This window comes from Numida meleagris, chromosome 7 (assembly GCF_002078875.1).
Source record: "Numida meleagris isolate 19003 breed g44 Domestic line chromosome 7, NumMel1.0, whole genome shotgun sequence".
Classification (NCBI taxonomy): Eukaryota; Metazoa; Chordata; class Aves; order Galliformes; family Numididae; genus Numida; species Numida meleagris.
In genome coordinates, this window is record NC_034415.1 from 29,504,103 (window position 1) to 29,522,383 (window position 18,281).

Genomic DNA, 18,281 nt, shown 5'->3' on the forward strand with positions numbered 1-18,281 from the left:
AGGAATCCTGGCTGCCGGTGGCCAAGTGGCTGCTTCGAGCTGCTTCCCTGTCCCAGAAAGGCCATAGCAAGGGGCTGCGCTGTTCCACAAGCAAGCAGAGCAAAGGGCTGTGCAAAGCACTGCAGCACTGAGAGCTGAGAGCCAAGAGCTTCCCTGGGTGGCACAGAATGGAGAGATCAAGTCAGGGCTGAAAAAGAAAGGGTCTGAACCACAAACCCAGCCAGAGGCCAGCAAATGAAGGCCCTGTAGAGCCCAGAGGCACTGAGCCCCAGTTGGCATTGCCTTTGTCAGCACAGCGTGCTGGCACTGAAGGCATTACTTCTGGTTCCAGTTGGTGCCGTGCTTCCAAAGCAGAGTTGCATTTGTGCAGTGCATTCACGGCTGAGGGCTGAGAGCCTGCCCCTGTCCCCACAGCCAGCACCGCTCAGGGACCAGTGCAGTCACAGGGCCCTGGCTCCCCCTGCCTGGCCTTGGCCCACCGCCCCTGGCAGGTCTGGGTGCTGCTGGCTGCTCTCCTGGCCCTCCCTCCCAGCTGCGAGGAGCAGATGTTTTGGCTCAGCCCGGTAATGCTTCACCTGAACAAGGAGCTCAGCGTAATGAAGCCGTTGCTGGCGAGATGAGTGATGATGGCATAAGGGAGGCACATCACTGTCGCTGCTTATCAGATTAGAGTGCTGAATTATTTCGCATTCTGCTGCTTGGACACCTGGAGGGAAGGAGCTGCGCCTTCGGCGTGCTGCGGCCATCCATCTGCCAGCAGTGAGGGCGGTGTGCCAGGGCCACCCGCGGCCCCACGCCTCCAGTGGGGCAGGAGCTCGTGCCACCCTATTGGAGTACGAGCAGCTCCTTGTCCTCCAGAAATGCTACCACGCACGTATCGAACACGGCAGAGGGAAAGAGTGGTGGGTGCGAGATAACCCCCACCAACAGCACTGCCTGTCGGGCTCTCAGGGCTTAGCAGGGCAAAAGACACAAGCCAGAAACCCCTTTTTTCTGAAACCTTTAGTTTTAAAACCGTTTTGAATCAGTAGAAGGAACATTTAGAAAGACAAGTTGGCACTTTGCACGCTCACAAAGCCCTGGAAATCTGATAGTAATTCATGTCAGTTAGGTATTATCAGCCTGCAAATCCCGGCTCAGAGCACTCGCACATCAACAAAACACTTCTTATTTCTGTCACGTGCAGATGTGTGGATAACATCTGAAAAATAGTGTTTCTCTAGCAGAAGTGCAAATGGAACAAAATATTTGACATTAGCTGAGCTCATATCAAGCTTCTGTTTGTTTCTTAGGATTTAGCTGGAAGTTTAAAAAAAGCCTTTTTGCTTTTTTCACCCCCTTCAAATCTCAGCCCTGTGTGGCAGTCCGCATCCCGCAGCAATCGCGCTGCCTGCTCGGGGCTGGCGCTGCCTTTTGTCCTGTAATTGAATTGAACCAGCTCTTAGACCCCTTCTTCCCAGACAGCCCTATCATATGAGTGCACCGAAGATGTATTACACTAATACCTCGTCAGAACGACAGAGCTATGATCATACATTAATGCAATACATCCTTGCGGCTTTGGGGCTGTCCAGGAACAATACGACTGGCGTTAGGTCATTAGGTTCTGCTCAGTCCTATCACACTCATGCACACACCCCAAGGGCAAGCGAAATGTGTGCATGAAGCAGGAGGAGGCAGACGTGAGTACATTCAAACCTAGCATCAGGGTGATTTCTAGGAAATTGCAAATCTCCTCAATATTTGTGAAAAAAAAAATTGTTATTCCGCATGTGCTAAACAGTTCTTACTTGGTTGGTTGGTTGTTTTTGGGAAACACTTCAGTGCCACCTTTCTCCAGGAACGAGACTGAATGCACCGAGTACCCTGGTGCTATGGATTTGCCTTTCATTCAGTGTGGGAAAACCTGTCTTTATTCAGCTTAATTAATACTTTCTAAAAACATGCACTCCCAAACATGTGTACGTGTATGTACTGTTGATCCTCATATTTCAGGAAAAAAATGGAATCTGGACTGGAAGCTATGGTGATAAAGCTGTGAGAAAAGGGCAAGACAGAAGGGAAGGTCTGGAAAGGGTGAAACTGGAAGTCAGCAGGAACCATAGACTCATAGAATCATAAAGGCTGGAAAAGATCCCCAAGATCAAGACCAACCATCAACCCATCACCACCATGCCCATTAAACATGTCCCTGATGGCACTTGAGTGGTGACTGCTCTCTCACTGGGATGGCAGTGTGAATTGGTGCCATTGGCCACCACACTTGGACAAAGGAAGAGCCAACCAAGCGAGGTAACATCTACACCAATGAGGAGAAGAACTTAATTACTCACTGCATCTCACTGCCACTAGGTTGTCTGAGACCTACTACTAGGATGTATTTGAAGAACATTCAACAGAACACTACTGCGCTGCCATAGACCTCCACACAAGAAGGAGGTTCCTGTACTCAGTTGCTACTTTTGCCTGCAGCTGTGAAACTCACTAGCAAAATGTACACCACCACATCCATTGGCACTGAGCTGCTGCTGCTCCGTCCCTGTGCTGCGGGCAGGGGTGGCCGTGGGGGTAGCACGGTGCTGGGGTCCTGCATAGCTGTGCACGGTCAACCATGCTCATCAGCGCCAGCAGCGCGCAAACCAGCTGGGCTCATGGTGTTTGTCTGAAACGTGGGCAACTTCATCTAAAGCCTCTTGTGATAAATATGACTGTGAAGTTGAGCACTCCAAGCAAAGCCAAAGGTGAAGCTGCTCCTGCAGTTACGGATGCCGCTCTCTGTATGCACACACAACGCCGATGCACCCAAGGCCCCGCACGTTGCAGCCCAGCACCGGCCGAGAGCTGGGGACCGGCTCTGCTTCTCTACAGCACGTAGCCTGCTTTGCACCTAGACAAACCCCGGGGTTCCCCTTCTCCTTGGCAGCCACGAAGCACACGGCGCTGTGGCGCTGGTGCACAGGGTGCAGCCTGCACGGCCCCATGCTGCAGCAGGAACCTTCCTGCAGAAGGTCTGGCCAAGAGCGAGGTGGGAGGAAGCTTTCACGTACAGCACCAGGATCCCGCAGAGCGCTAACATCTCGAGTCTTGCGAATGGCTTTTGTTGTTACTGCTGGTGGCAACGTTTGCAGAGTTGCTTTTCAAAAATGGAAATGCACCAGCACGCTGCCCAAACAAGTGTTAAGAGCTAGAATTATGCTTCTAGCGGACCTTAATTCTTTAAAATTCTGCTTTTGTTCTTAGACTATTGATGCTGCACTTTGCTCCTAAATGTCAGAACAAAATAAGTAATACCTGCGATTTATTCAGATGACATTTCAACAATGCAAGATTTTCAGATTACAAACTGTGGCGCCGCGTTCCTTACGGTGCTATGCTGAATGTGTAGATTTTTGTGGATTTACATAATGGGTTTGCATAATGAATATTTATATAATGAATGCATTTCCATAATGACTGCAAGTTAAACATGCACCGTAAAGATTACAGGCCAATAATTTATGTACTAAGTTAAAAATCACCTCTAAATACATTTTATTTTTAGTCCTCCGAAAGGTTCATTTTATCTCTTGTTCAAAAAAATTGAAGCCGACCTTATCCGAGTAAAGGCTGCTCCGATGCAAATCGCGATAATATTCTGGCATCAGTCTACATTGAATCATTTGTATTCCGAGTTTTCCCTTTCTTATCTTCCAGCAGCAGCTTTGACAAACAATTTCAGAATATTATAAATACAATTCTTTAATATAATTTAGTGTTGTGTTCTAGATGCGACGCTTGCGTGTAATCCTCATTAGTGCCACCGGGAATTATGGGGGGAAACTGATAGAAATTACAAAGTGCCGATGAAGCTCACGTGTAGATAAAGGTAATTTGCTGCAGGCATAACACGAGCCCATACGAGCCTGGCGTTTCCAGCTCTCCCTCATTTCCCTGGATCTCAGGGCCGTTTATGGCTCAGTACCAGGGCGTGCAGCTGAACCCAGGCGCGGCGCGGTGTGCCCGACACGCTCTCAGCAGGGCCGGCGCGCTCTGCTCGCTGCACGCCTGCTCCCAGCGGCACACGGGAGGCCAGGGGCTGATGTGCAGCTGCACAGCAACGAGGAGCAAAGCTGTACGAGCGGGCAGCAAACCTAAAGGTGGCCCTGATGCCAACCTATGGGGAGGAGGGAAGCGCCCATGCATGCCAACATCGTGTTCCTGCCCACACGGACCCAGGGCTGGCTGCTCAGCCAGCAGCCCGCGGCAGCTGCCCAGCCCAGCCCGCAGGCCACGGCTTCCCTCTCCTCTCTTCCCCTGTCCTTGGGCCAGGGCACGAATGCAGTGGGCTCTCTGAGGGCCCCGTGCTCCGTGCACCTGCCTGGACTCAAGGTGAGGGGGTCCTGCTCCTCAGCCTGGGTGGACTAATTCTCCTCTTCTGCTATTTTCCTCTATAGGACAATTTTAGCGGCTCCTTTCTGTAAAAAACCTAATGCTTTATGCTATTACTCTGAAGTATCGCTGCAGTTTCCAATAAAATTTTATTTGACATTTAGTTAAAATCCATTTTTTGCTGCAACTGATTTTTCCCTCGTCCCCCAATGGATACTTCCAGCAGAACTCATTGTCATTGCCTTAAAGGTCAGAAGTTATTCTTTTTTTTTTTGGCTCTCGCTTCGGAAAGGAAACTGCTGCCGGACGATGACAGCCCGTGGAAAGCAGCAGCTCGTGGAGCCGTCCTTCCCTGCAGCACACGGCTGCCAGAGAGCTTCTGTGAGCAAACAGAGGGCCCCTCACTGCCCTCTGCAGTGGGGTTGCCCACTTGGGGGTGGGTGGGCTGCAAGGTCCCGTACAACCTCAGGCATTCTGTGGTTCTGTGGGTTGTAAGGTTGAATGGGAGGGAAATCTCGAGTCTATGGTACGATGTGTTTTAGCTTTCACTTCTAGAGAGCCCTTGGATTGGCTTTAACATGAGCTATCTGATAATTGCCCGCAGCCTGTTAAAATGAACTCCTGTTCAGATGAGCCCTGGCTCTTCAAGCTACGATGACACTGCCTTGTCCTGTACACCCGGGCAGTCACCTGCACCCCAATGAAAAGCATGACCTCGTCCAGGTGCCTTTCTTTGTCCCTTCCCATGTTACAGACACATTACAGCTTTCACTCATGCGAGCTTAAATGTGACGGAGCTTTCCCTTTGCACACATGTGGTCAGACACACACATCCTGTAAGGCACACAAAAGCAGCACAGTCCCAACTCCGAAAGCTGAAAATGATGGGACTTGGCAGGAAGCTCCCAGCGACAGCTCCGGGCACTCACCTGATGGAGAGATGTGCCTCCAGGAAATGGACGGCTCTGGTTTCCCGGTGGCCAGACACACCAGAGTAACATTGCTGCCTTCGTTCACAACGATGTCACTCGAAATACGAAATATCTTCGGAGAAACTGAAAGGAAACCAGGAGAGGTTGTAAGGGAATGCCATCGAGTCAGTGCCGCCGTCAGAGCAGGGGCCGAGCAGGGCTGTGCTTGTGCATCGCCACGGCCACAGAACCACGCCAACCTGCTGGGAGGTCAGGAAGCAGAAGGAAACAACGCCAGCCTTGTCAAGGTGTGACCACAGCCATTTCAATCACGTCTGCAGCACAGCACGGGGACTGCAGAGGAAAGCAGCAGTTTCCTCTGTGTTGTTCAGAGCAGGAATTGCTACGGGAGCCCAGTAAAGTGCTGCTGACGGATGGATGCTCCCGTTTGGGAGAAGGCTGAGCTTGCTCGTGACAGCTTGAAAAGAAAACGGAATTAAATTCTGCTTATACTTTAAAAAATAATGACGCTTATTACATCTACATCTACATCCATGTGTACATGGGTGCACATATCTGTTCAAGGAGGACACCAAAACAAACACATTTGTTTCTGTTGCTTTGTGTTTCTTTCCGGTCTGCAGTATCAGATAAGGAAAGATTTCTTCCCTAAACCCCACTATTTGTCCATCTGGTCATAATGCACAGCCCCACAAAGAGCAAAGGGAAGCGGGGAGCTGTAAAGAGCCTGCCCTTACAGCAGTGAGATACTGCAGGAAGAGGTCTTGGGATTCCAGCAATAAAGGCAGAGATTTGGGATTTCAAAATTGTAAACATGTGTGTGTGTGTGTGTGTGTGTGTGTGTGTGTGTGTGTGTACGTAGTATTTCTTTGCATATTTCATTGCTACGTTTGATAAGAGACCAAGTGGATGCAGTAACAAGTCTTACCCAACTGATGTTTCTGAAAAGCACTATTTTCTAAAGAATAAATAAAGCTGTAAGAGATGCAGACCTTACAAGTGGGTGTTTCGGAGCCACCTGCGATGGCTGATTCAAAACCAAAGTACTCTGCAAGGTAAATAGCGAGTACCAGAGAAATGAGAAAAGAAATAAGTGTTCCAGAGCCGTGGCACTGAGGGGCATGGGCCGTGGGCATGGGGGGGTGGGCTGGGGGTCTTGGAGAGCTTTCTCAACCTCAGTAATTCTATGGTTCTATGTTTTTATGTGTCTGTGTTCGGTGTGCTTCGGGATCTCCACCTGCAGATGTTCTCCAACCCTTTCATAGGTCCGTCGAAGTTACTGCATCAGAATGAGTTGCGGTCAGAAAACTTCAAGGAAGGTGGAAATTCTCTGCGCTTGCCCACGGCTACAAATCTGTGAGCAAAGAAAATTAAAAGTCTGTGCAGCGTACTGTTAATTAGCAAAGAAAGGCTGTCTGCGGGGAGATCAAAGGTCTGGGAAAGGCCTTTCCCACTTCCCATGAGAGTGAAGGTCGGTGCTGCCATCCTTTGAAGTTCCAGCAGCTCTACACACAGCCACTCCAACAGCAGAAGCCGCCTGAGCTTGCCAGCCTCACTCCCAGAGGCAGCAGTCCCCTCCTCCTATCCACCTGGTGCCCTGGGAAAGCACACAGTCCTCACACGGCGTTTGCAGGAGCTGAACCACACGCAAGAGTTACTTCCAGACGGGGGCAACTCATTGATCAGAGCTCTCAGAGGCTCCCTGCAAAGAACCGCTGCCCAAACCCGCCCTGCAGAGCCCGGTGCTCTGAGCAGCCCCTGCCCTGAGCTGCAGCTCCGAGTTTGCGTGCAGAGCAGGAGGGATCGATCTGCTCCCCAGCTGCCGAGCTGCCCTGAGCGCTCATCTCGGCTGAGATGCAGAAATCCTTTGGAGAGAAAAATATCACGAGCGGTGCAGCAAATGCTGGGGCTTTATCCAGACAGCAGTATTTTAAAAATACCCTCCTAAGCCTGAGCCACATACTTCTTGTTCCTTCAGGAAAGACGTACTTGTGGCAAGCTAAGTGAAGGAATCAAATAGCACAGCCCTTCTCACAAGTAAATATGTACAGGTGGTTGATGTGGTGTCTATCTGGAATTGTGGGAATGCCTTCCAGATACAACAAATGTTACAGCCTAGGATTTCCAGCAGTTTCTTATTCCAGGTTCTGTACCTTCGATGGTAGAAAAACGGAGATAGGCTCCTGCTTTAGCACTGTTACGCAGTGCTAGAAGTGGATTTTCGTATAGCTGCTACACAGTCCTATTTACCCAGGTCACTTATTGGCCAAAAATGGTCACCACACAGAGGGGCCCTGGCTGGAGCACGCCCTGCTGCCCGTGGCACCTGGGTGCCCAGCAGACACTGCAGTCCCCTGGTGCTCAGCCTGTGCTGGGGTCACGGTCAGACCAGAGCGGCCTCTTCCCCGCATCCATGGCCAGAAGCGGATGCAGGAGCGTTCCACTCGCTGCTCAGTGCACTGACCTGAGTCTGACGGATAAAATCCAGCTAGAAGTAGGGCAACGTGAATTTCAGCGCTCGACTGCCGGTCCTTCGGCAGAACCACGAGGCTCCTGAAGAGCAGAGGAGAGCTGGCTCATATCAGCACTCGTAATCAAATTTCCAAAAAGACACGTTTCCAGAGAGAACGCACTGACAGCACTGCCACAGGCAGGAACCTCGCACTGAAACAACAGGACTTCATTCAGCTCGCCCTGATGAGCATCTCTTTTCCAAGACAAAGATCAGCACGGTCTGCTCTTTCCTCCGCCGCCTAAAATCCGAGCACTGTCCCCATCTGCCCCTGCCCCTCCCATGAGGCTCTGTGCTCTCCTTCTCACCCACTCCCTTCCAGCTGTGCCCACAAGAAGCACGGCACGGACCCCCGCTGCCTGGGGGCGGCCACGGCTGCCCGCCAGTATTGCCTTCTTTGTTCTAGGCTTTGCCGCTTTGCTCAAACCCCAAACCTATGCTGTTTTGTTCAGTACTTTAATTTTGAGAAAACCGTGTGGCAAACAATCAGAAAACCTTTCCCCAGCGATGTGACATGCAAGCTACGCTTAGGAGCACGCGTGTGCTGGGTCTGGAACTGAGCGGGGTTGGGGGGCACCTGGGCAGAGGGGCAGCCTGGGGCTGTCAGCCTCAGCCCATTCCCAGGCGCCAGCAGCTTCGCAGGCGCTGGCCTGGGACGCGCTGCACAAGTGCCTGCGCTGCTCCTGGCGGCTCCAGGTGATGCCCACGCTGCCGCGCCGGGGAAGCGCTTGCAGCAATTAAATATCCCTCGCTGCTGGGAAATAGCATCTCCCTTCAAAATTGCATTTCACTAAATTCAGCTTTCGGAAATCAGATCTTATTACGTTTTTGTCTGCAAGACTGAACATTCCCCTTACTATCAAGTATCTTTTCTATGACTAAGGACCCATAAAACATGATAAATCACCTCTTCATTTTTCTCTGCAGATGATTTAAGCACCACAAGCTTAATTTTCGTTAGGCTTGATAGATAATATTTGTTTCTCTCTTTTGAGGACTGTCTGAATCATCCTGACACGTGAGCAGTAGAACACGGCGTAACAGTCTATTGAGAGTCTTACCAGTGCTGCGTGCACAAGTGAGCACACTGTGTTATCTCAGCCCTATTTCCTCTTTCCCAGTGCTGCTGTTCTCGCCCAAGCTACCATTCCTTCCATCCCCATCATCCCGGCTATCGTCCCTGCCATCCCTACCATCTCCATCATCCCCACCATCCCTACCAACCATCCTTAGCATCCCAGCTATTGTCCCTACGGTCCCTACCACCTCCATCATCCCTACCATCCCTATCACCACTGCCATCCCCACCACCCTCCAGCTCTGTCCCTGGGCAGCACTGGTAGGGTACAGCAAGCCTGGGGGGATGCAGATGGCTTTGCTGGATGTGGGTGTCTTCTTGCACTCTCCTGTGTCGTTAAAAACATCATTAACAAGTGATTAGAAATGACCCAAGTATTGAATTATTATTCCTAAATTATTTAGGAATTTCTATGACAGGTTGAGGGAGCCGGGCTTGTTCAGCCTGGAGAAGAGAAGGCTGTGAGGAGACCTCATTGCAGCCTTCCAGTATTTAAAAGGGGATTATAAAAGGAGGAGAATCAACTTTTTGCTCAGGCAGATAGTGATAGGACAAAGGGGAATGGTTTTAAGCTGAAGGAGGGAAGATTTAGATTGGGTGTCAGAGGGAAGTTCTTCACAGAGAGTGGTGAGGTGCTGGAACAGGCTGCCCAGAGAGGCTGTGGATGGTCCATCCCTGGAGGTGTTCAAGAACAAGCTGGATGGGGCCCTGGGCAGCCTGGTCTAGTGCCAGATCTGGAGGTTGGTGGCCCTGCCTGTGGCAGGGGGGTTGGAACTTGATGATCCTTGGGGTCTCTTCCAACCCAAGCCATTCTATGATTCTATGATTCTAAATCGTTTAGGAATGACCCAAGTACCCTGAGGCTCCTGCTGGCCCCATAGCACATCAGCGTGTCCCTCCTTCCTGAGCACTCCCATGGGAACCTCTCTGCTCCCCACACACCATGCAGACACACGGGGTACCTCGAGCAGCAGAAGGCACAGGGGGGCTCTCCAGCCCCTCTTGGCCACAAAGTACGAGCATGTTTGAGCTCACAGTTCTCCCCAGAGCCCAGAGTTATGTGAGCCATTATTGTGCAGGGGACTGACGTCGAGTCTGTACTTCACTGTGCCTCATTTCTCATTTTCAAGGACTGGAATTATATTCTCAGTTACATTCAAGTGCACATAAATGATGCCACATAATAAAGCTTACTGCTGTCATGGGAATGACTGTAGGACAGAACTGCTCCCGTAGATTCTGCTGCTTTTTGAACATGGGAGAGGATGACTTATTTCCATCACAATTTGGAGTCATCAAGCAAATAACCTGGAGCCTGAGCGCCCGTGCACCCAGCCTGTCTACTGCAGCGTGTGCTGCCGTGCTGCTCTCTGCTGGAACGTCCCAGCAGCTCCCAGCACCTGCATGTCTGCGTGGGACTGCAGCTGCACCCGGCCAGGCAGCCCTGCTGCTTCGGGAAGCGTCCCCGTGAAGGGCGATGGCAAGCCCTGGCATCCATTGGTTTAGTGACGTTTATTAAATTAAGGTCACCAACTCCATTTTCAGATTATAATGCAGTGATTCCCCTCGTATACAGAATATCGACAATTCCAGTAGAACATACAAAAACTGTGAGAAGAATTTGATTATAAGCATAGAAGTGGCATGCATGGGAGTTGGGAAGAGGGATTTTGCCACCGGAATCTGAGGAGTTCCCACCTTTCTCTCGCAGGTGCTGCCGGCACAGCTGACCTCTCCGTCTGCAGTGATCATTTTTGCTGGTTATAATTTCACAATTAAGCAATAACACGGCAGGGGGAGGGAAGATGCTGCTCTCAGCAGCTCAGCAGCCACTTCTCTTGGGCTGGAATTAATTCACTGACCGCTCCACCTGTGCAAACACTGATGGCTTCTGGCTATGGGTGGGCAACCAGCAGTGGCACAGGAGGATGCAAAACCTCTGCTCGCTGCATTCCAGGTTGTCCCATGCTACACTCTGCAGCGCTGTGCTGGACTGCAGCAGTGCTGCCTGTGAGCAGAGCTGCAGGAGGGCAGCAGCACCAATGCAGGGGCACAGCAGCACCAAGGGCAGGGGCACAGCAGCACCAAGAAGTGCAGGGGCACAGCACCAATGCAGGGGCACAGCAGCACCAAGAAGTGCAGGGGCACAGCACCAATGCAGGGGCACAGCAGCAGAGCAGCACAGAGTGCAAATCTGAAGGGAAGATTTCAACTGACACTGCACGGGATGAAGAGTTTTCTGGGCTCACAGACTGCAGATTAAGTGGTTTTCTCTCACGTACATGCTTTGTTTATTTTCTGATTGCTTGGGTTCTGCTTTAACCTGGGCTCCATAATGGGGAAATTAAATAAAATCTCGCAGAAGATGTTTGAAAGTCTTATTGCAATGAAACAGGTTGCACAATTTACTCATTTCCAAAACAGAATTAGAAAATAAATGAACACCAGCAATGCACAAACTAAAACAACAGACAAGAACACACGGCAGTGTAGCCCTGCTATATAATGAACCTCTTTAAAATTACAGAAACGTTACACTATGACCTGATGCCCATGGAAAACGATAGATTCTACTTTTATCAACCATTTTCTGGAAAGAATGCCTTTCCCATGGTAGGAACTGGCTTCTCTAGGAAGTATTTCTGGACCCTCAGTGACAAATAGTGCACTGTGGTACGTTGGTATGCTGCTCAGTTTTCTGCTTTTTACTGGCTCTTAGGGATTATTACACCCAGATCACTAAAATCTGGAATTTATTATGACCAGAGCACATATATGCATAATCACAATGCAGACCTAAAGAACGCGCTCATTTTGCACGCGTGCGCCCCGTAACGCCTTTTAGCACTGATCTATGAGCATCTTCAGCTTTTGGCATCTGCTGTGCTGAGCTCCCTGCACAGATCGCAGCCAGCTGCAGCCGTCAGCAGCCAGGGGTGGAATGGGGCAGGAGCAAACTGGGACCGAGCAGGGGACAAACACCTCACTGCAGCTCAGTGAAGACCCAACTGGGAGCTTAAGAGGCTCTCTACCTCTCTGGCAGAGGTGCTTGGCGGGACACACACGGTCACAGCAACGGGTTCATTCCCCTCGGGCTGCTGGTAACACCAACACATTTGCCCGTGTGCCCAAAAGCCATTAAACCAAGTGCAACGAGAAGGAAACTCACGCAAACTTAACCGTGAGCTTCTAAAGAAGCAGCTGTGCAATAACAACGATCCCATTAATAACAACCATCACAAGTTTATTCCACCCTGGTGCCGCTGAAGTGCAATCCATGGAAACCAGTTCATCACAACGCAAGGCCATGCCACCCCTGCTCCTCTACAGCACAATGCGTGGCGTGGCCGCGGGGACAGCTGCTGGCGGTGGCACTGTGGCACAGCACGGCACAGCATAGCTCAGTATGGCATGGCATGGCTCAGGATGGCACGACATGATGCAGTATAGAATCACAGAATCACAGAATTGCTCAGGTTGGAAAAGACCTTCAAGATCATCAAGTCCAACTGCAACCCAACCACCCTAACTCTAACAACCCACCGCTAAATCATGTCCCTGAGCACCACATCCAAACGGTTTTTAAACACACTCGGGTGGTGACTCCACCACCTCCCTGGGGAGCCTATTCCAGTGCTTAACAACCCTTTCTACAAAGAAGTTTTTCTTCAGATCCAACCTAAACCTCCCCTGGCGCAACTTGAGGCCATTTCCCCTTGTCCTGTCACCTGTATGGCACAGCATGGCACAGCATGGCACAGCATGACGCAGTATGGCACAGCATGGCACAGTATTATACAACATGGCACAGCATGGCACAGCATGACGCAGTATGGCACAGCACGGCACAGTATCACACAACATGGCGCTGTATGGCACAGCATGGGGCAGCAGGAGCTCACTTCCCACCCAGCACCCACACCCTCTCAGTTTGGCAGCTCCACATTTTCCCAGAGCCTGCCTTTCAATAGCTGACTTTTCCCCGCCATGTCTGCTGGTTTACTCAGATTTTCTAACATTTTCTCCAAATTTAGCTTGGAACACACGAAATACTCATTTTAAAAATCTGTTGATCCATGGCGGGGGCCACGGGCAGCGCTGGGGCACGGGGTGGCTGTGCTGCACAGAGCCCTCTGTGCACAGCTCCGGCCCTGGGCTCACCCTGCAGGGAGCACACCTCGGGCTGACCCGCACCGAGCTGCCTGATGGAGATGCTGCAAAACACGAGGGGAGAACCGATTTCTCTCTGCAGCCAGAGTGATTTATTGCTCTGCTTTCCTAATATGCATATTGATTTCATTATCTTGTGTAGTATCGAGAAATCACTAACACGACATAAGAAATAGATTATTGTTTTATGGCTTGGACACAATAATTCGTTTGTATGACAAATACAAAGAAAAATTAAAATGTGCTTATGAGGGTTATTAAAACCAGCGATGAACTCCATTTGCTGCTAATTGAGAATCCATACGACTCCTCACTTTGCAGGCATCAGATCGGCGGCATCTGGAACACCCCTCATTGACAAATGGCTCTGCCTTCCAAAAATTGTAACACAGGCACTTGCATGAAGATTTCTTGTAAGAAAACCATCATTTCTCATTCTTCCCCTCTCTTAGTCTTTCTGCCTTAGAGAGGAGGATGAAGCAACATGGGATGGAGTGACAAAGCACAACCGCAGCACGCAGCTGTGTGGGGAATAAAAAGTGAAAGTGAAAGCAAAAGCGGCAGTGAAAGGAGGTCACGGCGTTACCCCACAGCATGTAAGTTCTGGTTGTTTCAAATCCTGCAAGAAGCAGAACCACTCTGCTGCCCTCACATGCCCTTCACTGTGCCAAGGCCTGTCATTACTTGTATCTCCCCACATCCTCTGTCTCTGCAGTAAACACGGGCACCGTTTCCATCCCCAGACCTGCCAACAAAATCTGCGCCGTCATCTGAACACCTCCAAATGCCATCTCTAAAATACCATACTTAAACAACAACAACAACAACAACCCTCCCCTCCAACGTCCTTTCTGTGGTTGAACATATTGTGCCACAGTCTCTACCGTAAGTAAAGGTAATTGTGCTTTTTACAGCTTCAAATCGCTTGCCAACATGTAGAACAAAGCTCCACTTTCCCAAGCGTTCTTCCCAGAACGTGCTGGAACTGCCACTTGAGAAGCATTAGTGTGCTCTGCTCGGTTTTGCCACAGTCAAAAACTGGAATGCAGACGCTCCAATGAACCAAGGCACGAGCCTGGGAGGAACACAGCACAGAACACGGCCGCGGGCTGAGCCCCGTGTGCCTGGCAGCTTGCAGAGCCCCCCCAGCAGATGACTTTAAGAGTATGATTAACACAGGTTTTTAATCGGCAGGCCAGACAATGTCAGAAGCAGGCGGGAGCCTGTTCTCGCGTGGCGCAGCCCTTTGCTTACGGAGCAATCAGTCACCAGCTGGGAAGAGGAAGAAATCCTTTCTGCCGGCACCGACGTGATGAGATCCCAGCAGCGGCTGATTGAGGAGCGCTGTGCACAGGTCCCCACCTCCCATTACTGAGCTCGCTCTGCTGTGGGTGTGGATGCAGCACGGGCAGCGGCTCTGACGGAACCGATTCCGGGTGGGCAGGGGAGAAAAACAACTATTTCTTGATTCATCACGAATTTTCAATTGAGGTCAGTGCAAAAGTGTGAGGAAAACATCACAAAGGTAGTACTCCTCAAGGCTTTTAAAGCTTAAGGTCCACCTGTGCTCTTCAAAGCTGGAGAGTAAAAGACCTCCAAATAAACTCTCACAGACGGCACCTGTACACCCAGACTGGCCCCAAATGGGACCACGAGGCGACCGAGGATGCTCCCGCAGCAGATGCCTCTCCCATTCCCAGCACCCAGCACCCAGCACCCAGCACCCAGCTCCACGTGCAGCGAGGTGGAGGTGGGCCCCAGCCTGACCTTGGGACCCGCTGCTTTGGCAGCTCCAGTGCTGAGAGCGCTCTGCGTGCCGAGCGTGACAGCTTTCTTTTTCCCAGGTAAATCGAAGGATCTTCATCTCTTACCCGCAGTTATTTTGTCATGCAACCATTTTTCCATCAATGAAGAAGCAGGCTCTCTGCAGATAATCATTCTTCAATTTCTGATGCCATAGATTTTCCCTATTTTTGGTGACTCATATTGTTCGCTCGGTAAGTGTGGAGAGAAGGGAAAGGACAGCGCTTGTTCTCTCTGCAGCCCTTTCATCACTCTCCTACATTTTTTCATTACTGTACTCAATTTATCACTGAGAAAATACAGAAATAGAAAAGCTATATTCTCTGCCTTGAGATGGATTTGTTATCAGCGGTCTGATGCTTTGTAAAGCAGAAGAAATGTAGAAAATAAAGTAGCTATTTCTGTTAATTGATTTGCAAAAACGTAGGTTCACATCAGAAAAAACCTGACCTCGGCAAAATTCCCGTGACCTTTTATTTGTCTTCTGCAGCTCTCCACCTCTCTCCACCAGGCAGAAGGATGCTGCAGGGCACGGGTTGCTGGGGCACCAGGTCCCCCCAAGGCCAGTGGATGGGCTTCCACGCGGCCCGGTGCCGGGTCCCAGCAGCCCCACGAGCCATTGCAGGAGTGGGGCAGAGTGGCTGGAAGCTGCGTGGAAAACCAAAATGATGAGAAAAATGAGAAAGCCGCACGTCTGCAAGTGGATGGCTCCTGGAAGCATCCCCGTCCCAGGGTGGTGCAGGTGGGGGCTTCGTGCCACCCCGCTTGTGCAAAATGGGTTCTATCAGAGAGTGGAGAGAAAAGGGATAATCTGGGGAATTCCTCCCGTGCAGGCGGACATGGCTCAGCCCCCGCCCGCTGCTCTGACCTTGAACCGCTGCTGGGGGCTTCACGGGGATGTGTGAAAAGCAGCAAAAAGAGAAAAAAAAGCATTAACCCGTGGCTAAAACTGAAGGTTTCCCAGCTGGTGACTGATTGCGATCCGAGTAAAAGGTCTGAGCCACCAACAACGTTCCATTTTAGCTGCATTGCTTAAGCTAAATTAGCGCACGCTGATGCAAAAGTACTCCGAGAAATCAGGGATCCTTTCCGCGTATCTTACCGGCCAATAAGTAAGGGATGCATTTAATGATTTCACAGGCAGATGATGCCCGATTTCCTTCCCATTCTGACTCCAGGAGGGTCTCCTCACTGCCCCTGGCCCCCACTCCCTGTGCTCTGCCTGGTGCTGTGACCCATGGGGCACGGATGTGGGGCCAGCAGCAGGGACCCAATGCGGAGTGCTGCGGGAGTGCTGGCGCTTGGTGCCGGCGGTACCCAACTCGTTAAATGTAGATTACACACAAGGTTATTCCTGAAGATCCTTCCCGGCGTAGTGAACTCAAACATGCAGTACATCCGTACCTGGATGATAACGTGGCTTTCATGGTATATCGTTATGGAAAATAGGTACACCAAAAACCTGAAAATAAAGCTCTGCCTGCCCATGGCCATGCCACCCACCTTCCTTCAAGGAGCAGAGAAGCGGCGTGGAGCAGGCACAGCCCTGCTGCTCCCGGCCTCAGTGCTGGAGCAGGCACAGCCCTGTCGCTCCCGGCCTCATTGCTGGAGCAGGCACGGCCCTGCTGCTCCCAGCCCCCACTGCCCGCCCATGGGCACGGAGATGCTCACGTGCGATGGAGCGCTGCGCATTTGGGTGTTCCAGGGCCGGGGGTTACCACCATCACTTTGAGTTTTAATTAACAACGATCCTCAGTGAGACCCTGCCAGCTGCCAAGAGGCGCTCTGTGACGCGGGAGCCCCGCGGCAGCGCGTTGCTGTTGGTGGGCGTTGCTGCCAGGATGAGGCGGGTATTTGCACTGTGGGGCCGGAGGATTCGCTCTGCGCTGTTTTTATTCTTTCCACTGCTCGGTTATTAAGAACATCCTGTGAAATATTAGTTTGGGGACTCCGTTTAATGAATTTCTCCATGCTGGAAAGAGATTAAAGACACACACCGAGTGAAAACACGGCACCAGCTGAGGCCTTCGTGGCTGTACGACTGCGGTTCCAGAGCAGCCATGGTTATAACTTTACAAAACTGTGAATTAGGGAATTTTTTACTTGGGATTTAATTTTTTAAAATCATTTAGAAAAGACTATGAGATCATGTCAGAAACACATGACGCATAGTGATGGTCCCCACAAGATCCCAAGGACGCCAGCAGGGCACACAGGTGTTTCTCACCATCCCAGGCCATGGAAGAAGAGGGGAGGGCAGGAACTGCAAACCAAGCGCTCCCTGACCCGTTGTAGAGACAGAATGTCACCATTTTGCCTGTGTTTCCATCATGTTCTGTGTCAGCTCATCACCATCCCCACACACCACCGGGAGGAGGCAGACAGAGGTCTCTCTGGTTATGCCAGAACCACACAATCATTCAGGCTGGAGAAGCCCTCTGAGATCCCCAGCCCACTCCCCATGCCCCCTGCCCATGTCCCCCTGTGCCACATCCCCACGGCTCTGGAACATCCCCAGGGAAGTGACCCCCCCATTCCCATCAGCAGCTCAAAGAAAGTTTTTTTGAAAAGGACAGCTGGAAAGCATAAGAAGGCATGAAAGCTGGAAGGCATGAGACACTGCTTTCGGAAGAGTTATCCTCATTGTCAGTTCCCACATGTCACTCAGGGGGCATCATCGCTACAAGACGCCCAGTGACATGTTTTGTGATAAGCACATGATGAACACGATCCTGCTGAGATGATGGTAGTTAAATTTTAACACTGATTTGAATGGAGTCTGGTTTGTATCAGCTGCTTTATATCTGCATTACCCTTGGCAAAAAGCACTGCACGCCTATGGGCAAACCCTCCCCGGCTTCACTGTCCTTGTGTGAAGCTCCACTTAGTCCTTAACTTTCCATCTCCCAAATTCAGGCCACGAGACACCCGTATTTCTTTCACCAACATTACAAAAATATTTCCTGCAGTCTATCAGACACAGAAACGTAGTATTTTAAAATCACTGATCAACAAAGCCTGTTTCGGTAGGAAAGCCTGTTAGATACATCACATAACAGTCATTTTTTATTTTGGGGTATATAAGTTTGATGTTACAACAGCTGGAATTTGCCATCTAATATTTCTGCTTTTTCAGTCCCAGTGAAGAAAAAGTCTGTCTACACAAGCTGTACGGCCTGCAGTGACTGGCAGACACCAGGCCTACAAAGAGCAGCGTAAATGAGTGGAGAGGCAGCAGCCCCGGCCATGGCTGTTATCCCATCTATAGATTTCGGAATACCTATGGCCAACATGTTTTAAGGTGCTGAATCCACCCAACTCACGGCCAAAAAGAAACAGTGCGTTTCCTCGGAGCAGTTTCAAACAGAAAGATTTTTTTTCCATGAAACAACCCCTTTATTGTACAGTGGAATTGTTG

At 50.7% G+C, this 18,281-nt stretch overlaps 1 protein-coding gene across 1 annotated transcript in view; it reads right to left on the reverse strand.

Moving 5' to 3' along the window:
• Nucleotides 1-18,281, reverse strand: part of NEGR1 (neuronal growth regulator 1) — a 189,398-nt gene that overhangs the window by 79,546 nt on the left and 91,571 nt on the right. Inside the window, exon 3 of the mRNA XM_021404395.1 lies at nucleotides 5,298-5,423. Coding sequence (XP_021260070.1) covers nucleotides 5,298-5,423 — 126 coding nt within the window. The remainder of the gene's footprint in view (nucleotides 1-5,297; nucleotides 5,424-18,281) is intronic.